The sequence below is a fragment of the Carcharodon carcharias genome, chromosome 16, assembly GCF_017639515.1.
Source record: "Carcharodon carcharias isolate sCarCar2 chromosome 16, sCarCar2.pri, whole genome shotgun sequence".
Lineage (NCBI taxonomy): Eukaryota > Metazoa > Chordata > Chondrichthyes > Lamniformes > Lamnidae > Carcharodon > Carcharodon carcharias.
Window position 1 is genome coordinate 46,006,004 of NC_054482.1, and position 6,000 is coordinate 46,012,003.

General features: G+C 39.7%; 1 protein-coding gene across 3 annotated transcripts in view; it reads left to right on the plus strand.

The window, feature by feature from the left end:
- The window catches only part of npl (N-acetylneuraminate pyruvate lyase (dihydrodipicolinate synthase)), a 65,238-nt gene extending 61,050 nt beyond the window's left edge, over positions 1–4,188 (plus strand). For all 3 annotated transcript variants that reach the window (XM_041208549.1, XM_041208552.1, XM_041208550.1), the window contains one exon: positions 977–4,188. In XM_041208549.1, coding sequence (XP_041064483.1) covers positions 977–1,122 — 146 coding nt within the window. In that variant the 3' untranslated portion in view covers positions 1,123–4,188. The remainder of the gene's footprint in view (positions 1–976) is intronic.
- Positions 4,189–6,000: the final 1,812 nt, after the last annotated feature.

Consider the following 6,000-nt stretch of genomic DNA (forward strand, 5'->3'; position numbering starts at 1 on the left):
TTCAGTCAAAATTTATATTTTACACACAATTTATGAACATTCAAAACCTGTAAACTCATTCATTCCTGGTTTGACGATTCATACATGCAATTTGCTCTTCTATACTCTCTAAACTTAGCCTGGTGTAAATGTTGGAATTTCTGGAACAGCATCTTTTGCCCTCAGTATGCTGTCATTTGCATACACATTGTTTTGAGAGACTGATCACATCCTAAGTAGGTCAAACGCTACAGGTTAGTTGGATGTTAAAAGTTGAGTTAAATTTCTAGAAATACTAAAAAATCTTTATGGGGACGCCAGAATTTGTTTTATGAATTGAATTTCAGCATTTGAGTTAAACAATTCTCCTGTTGAATTTTTTGTAATTTTAATTTTCAGGTTTAAGGTTTGTTGGCTAATTAATGAGAAGAGCCTTACTTCCTTGGTCGCTAGAAACTTGTAGAAAAACTATATGGCAACATTGCATTGAAGAACGTCCTCCTGTGATAACTAGATGCTTCTAATTGGTCTATGTGCACTATTGATGCAAACATTATAACTTGATCAAATTCCTATCTTAACCACTTTTTCAAACCATGATTTATGATATAAATAAAAAATGATGGATTGGCTCAACATGGCTGTAGGAATCTGGAAGAGAAGGTGGGATTAGCGTTCCATGGGTGACCCTTAAACCAGACTGCTGCAGAAATCCCATTTGATATTTTAATCTATTTTTCTCCCTCTTCCATTTTTAACTCTGAACTGATCTGTGCATTTTTTTTACTTTTTTTTTATCCCTTGATTTATAACAGGTTATTTAGTGATTCTGCATTCCCAACCTGGAACCTTGGTAGCTGGTAACATGGGTCAGAGATTCTGTTTTGCCATTATATTGCAAAATTCTGTGAAAATGTATCCAACAATTTTGAGTGCAAGAGGTTGCAAAAGGATTCTTGTTATGGTCAATGCTCATGTTCAGTAATTCTTTCCACAGGTTTTGGAGTGGCAGAAAACAAGGCTACGATGATGCTTGTATCGGGAATTCCACTTGGACCCCCTCGCCTGCCGTTATTAAAATGCAGTGAAGCGAAACAAGCAAAAATATTGGCCAAACTTAAAATCCTGGGAATATTGACATGAGTAATAGTGGATGAAATTTAAACTTTGGATACTCATGTTATTCTGTATTTTGATTATTCAGTTTTCTTCCTTACTATTATCTGTTAGATACAAGATAGACCAAGAAAGTGTCTCAGATTCACAGAATTGTTGCTGCATGGAAGGATGCCAGTCAGCCTATTGTGTGTACCAAATCAGTGATGCACCTAGTACTAATCATCCACTTTCTCCCTGTAACCCTGCACATACTTCGTTTTCAGATAATCCAATTCTTGAATTCCCTGATTAAACCTGCCTCCACCACAATCAGGCAGCGCACACAAGTTGCTGCATGAAAAAAGTTTTCATGTCTCCATTGCTTCTTTTGCTAATTACCTTAAATCTGTGCATGCTCATTCTCGATCCTTCCACCATGGGAAAAGTTTTTCTTTATCTGCTCTATCTAGACCCCTCATGATTTTGGAAACCTCCATCAAATCCCCTCTCAACCTTTTCTTCTCCAGGGAAAACAGTCCAAACTTCTCCAATCTATCTACTTAACTGAAGTTCCTCATCCTTGGAACCATTCTTGTGAACCTTTTCTGCACTCTCTTTAATGCCTTCATCTTTCCTAAAGTGTGGCTTGCAGAACTGGACCTCAGATGAGGCCAAACCAGTGTTTCATACAAGCTTAATATTACCTCCTTGACCTTGTACTCTCTGCCTCTATTAAAAAGCCTAGGATACCATATGCTTTATTAACCACGCTCTCAACCTGTCCTGCAACTTTCAATAACTTATGTGCATATACACCCAGGCCCCTATGCTCCTGCACCCTCTTTTTAAAATTGCACCTTTTTATTTTATATTGTCACACTGTTCTTCCTACCAAAATGAATCACTTCATGCTTCTCTGCATTGAATTTAATCTGCAACTTGTTCGTCCATTCCAACATGCCTATGTCTTTTTTGAAGTTCTACACTCTCCTCCTCACAGTTCATAATGCTCACAGTTCCAAGTTTCATGTCATCCACAAATTATGAAATTGTGTCCTGTACACCAAGGTCTAGGCTATTCATATATATCGGGGAAAAGCAAGAGTCCCCTGTGGAATTCCACTGCTAACCTTCCTCCAGTCTGAAAAACATCCATTAACCACAACTCTGTGTCCTATCACTTGGCTAATTTCATATACATGTTGTTATGGTCCCTCTTGTTCTATGAACTATAACTTTGCTCACAAGTCTTTTGTGTGGTAGTATCAGATGCTTTTTGGCAATCCATGTATACCCCATGGACAGGATTACCTCAATCCTCACTTGCTGCTTCGAAAAAACAGTTTGCCCTTAATTAACCCACAAGTACCCAAGTGGCTATTAATTTTGTCCTGAATTATTGTTTCTAGAAGCTTCCCCACCACTGAAGTTAAACTGACTGACCTGTATTTGCTGGACTTATTTTTATACCCTAGTTCAAAAAAGTGTAACATTTGCACTTCTCCAGTCCTCAGCACCACCCCTGAGCCTAAGGCAGACTTGAAAATTATGGTCAGTGCCTCTGTATTTTCCATTCTCACCTCCCTCAGTATCCTTTGATGCATCTCCTCTCACCTGGTGCCTTAGCAACTTTTAAGAACAGACAGCCTATCAAATACCTCCTCACCAATTTTACATCCTTCATTTGTCTGAATTGCCTCCTCTTTCACCATGACCTGGATGGCAGCATCTTCCTTGATAAAGACAAATACAAAGCATTCATTTAATACCTCAACTATCTCTGCTGCCTCCATGCATAAATCCCCTTTTTGGTCCCTTAATGGCCCCCTTCCTCATTTTACCACCCTTTTACTATTTATATGCCTATAGAAGACTGTTTGGGGTTCCCATTTATGTTAGCTGACAATCTCCTCTCTGTTAGCTTCTCTTATTTTCTTTTCCAATTCTCTGAACCTTCTATATTCAGCCTGGTTCTCAGTTGTATTATCCGCCTAACATCTGTCATAAGCATACTTTGTCATCTTCATCTTCATCTCTATCTCCTTTTTCATCCAGGGAGCTCTAGATTTGTTTGCCCTACCTTTCCCCTTGTTGGGAATATACCTCAATTATGCCAGAACTTCTTTAAAGGCAGCCCATTGTTCAGTTACTGTTTGTCCTACCAATCTTTGATTCCAATTTATCTGGCCAAGACTCATTCTTAGCAATTTGAAGTTAGCTTTCCCCCAGTTCTTAACCTGGCTTGTTCTTTGTATCCTATAGTTAGGCTGACTATGGAAAAGGACAATGATCATTATTCTCCAAATGCTCTCCTGCTGACACTTGATCCACCTCATTCCCAAAAACCAGCTCTGGCAATGCCTCCTCTTCTCATTTTTACTGGAAACATACTGCTATAGAAATATTTTCTTGAACACACTCCAGGAATTCTTGCCCCTCTCTGCCCTTTACACAACTACTATCCTAGTTTATATTTGGATAAATAAAGCCCCCATTATAACTACTCTATAATTCATGCACCTCTCTAATTTCCTTGCAAATTTTTCACTCTACATCTCTTTGCACTACTCGGTGGTCTACAGACTACATCAAGCAATTTAACTGTACCTTTTATGTTCCTTAGCTCTACCCAAATAGATTCTTTCCTTGACTTTCCAGCACTGCAATGTTCTCAATCAATAGCACCACTTTTTCCCCCTGTTCTTTCTTTATATCTTTTCTGAACACCTTGTATCCAAGAATATTTAATGCCCAGTCCTGCCCTCCTTTGGGCCAAGTTTCTATATAAGCCGTACATTGTACTTCCACATGGTAATCTACACCTTTTAAGTCTCCAATCTTATTTACCACAATCCATGCATTCACATACATGTGCAGTAACCCTAATATAGACCTTATTACTTTCTCCCTTACTCTGAACCCATCTAGTAACTTACTATTTACTACTTTAGTGCTATCCATCTCCACTGGTAATCTGTGCACTTTGGTATTCCTCTATGATATTACCTCATGGTTCCCACACCCCTGCCAATTTGAACCTTCCCCAATAGCAATCAAAGTAGATCAGTCATGTTTTATTTTGTTACAATGTATTAAAATGATTGAACTTTACAGCCTTCTAAGCATGCCAAGCCATATAATGTGCTGTTATAACCAATGTTGCCTTTAATCTGTGTAGGTGGATTTCCAAGCAGCAGTCCCGAATGTATTGCACAGGGAACAAACAGGCCAATGTTCCCGTTATGATGCGCGCATACACAGCCACTCATCGTAAAGGGATCACACAGTGCAACAAATAGGCCATGCGCAACAAAGGAATAAAGAGGGAACATTGGTTATGTATCTTATTGTGGAAGCGTGATGGCTGAAGAATCATCCCAATTTGATAATCCTGTAACCTTTGTACCCACGGTTTAACTGAGGACATAGTCTTCTCTATCTTGGCAGATTTAAAGCACTACCCCACGGTTGAGTAAAACACAATCTACCAAAGAAGAGTCATTTTCGACTCAAAGCATTAACTGTTTCTCTCCACGAACGCTACCTGACCTGCTGGGCAGAAACCCACCCCCATCGGGGGGGTTGTGTGGGAGTGAGTGTGAACCCGATCGGCACCCCCAATTGGGTGCACGCAGCCATTTTACATGGGTGGCCAATTAAGGCCTGCCCAGCGTGATGCACACCCCCAGAAGCGCTGAGTGCTCCCTGTGCGGGTAGGGGTGGTGGTGGTGGTGGTGGTGGCGGTGGTGGTGGTTGTGGGGGTGTGGGGAGGAAGATTCCCTGAGTCGGGGCCCGTGCTCTTTCGCGTGTAGAAATCTCCGAGACACAGAGGTGCCTCAGGGAGATTAGTTTAAGTTTTGAAAAATGGAATAAAGGTTAAAAAATTTTAAGGACAAGTCCCCTCATGTGAAACTGTCACATGAGCTGGAACATGTCCATTAATTTTTTTCAAAAAATTTTATGTAATTAATAAATCCTTTATGAAACTTCATCCCAACCATGGATGAGGTTTCATGAAAAATGAAGGTCGCCAGGGCTCTTTGCCTGCCCGCCAACCTTAAAGTTGGATGGGCAGCATTCTCAACAGCTTTAATTACTTTGTTAATGGCCTTAATAGGCCCTTGGCAGTTTAGCGGGTGCACAGCCGATGTTCAGCTGTGCGCCTGCTGAACTGACAATCTAAATGACGCACTGTGACATCAGGACACCTGCCTGGCATCATTTTGCGAGTTGGCGAGTAGGCCTTGCCCCTGCTCCTGCTCGCCAACGGAAAAATTCTTCCCGCTGAATATTGCCGGCACTTTGTTTTTATATCAGCTAACTGAGTACAGGCAGGGCATTAAATTTGGGATCTTCAATCTATATACTGAATTCTTGATTAAATAAACTTACTGAGGTATCTGGGAAAGCACTATGAAATAAAACTAAGTGTATTGTGCAAGTACACTATACTGCTTTATTTTTATTGATGGAATTGTGAACTGAAGGAATTAAAATTAAAATTTGATTTCTAATTTCCTACCCTTCTGATTCATACACTCATACATTTATTTTTTTCAATTGCATTTTTGGGCTACTGTGAAGTCCCTCCGTTCATGGGACTATGTTCCCCATGCAACCTTGCAAATGGCAAAATTACCAACGACAACATATTTTACAATAGGAGTCAATTAGATAGGTTCCAGCCATCCTAAAATTTTATGTTTAAAGGATCAAAGGCAAGATTTTTATCTTTTTAATAAGTTTAAAGAGAAATTTACTGGAGAAATGGTTTAATAAAATAAAAATGTAAAATTTGTCACACTTGTACTTTGGTTGAGAATGGAAGTGGACTACAATTGGAAATTAAATCACAGCAACAAGGAACACCCACATGCAAACAATGGCAGACAACACATGTGCAATGCGCTCTTTCTACTACAG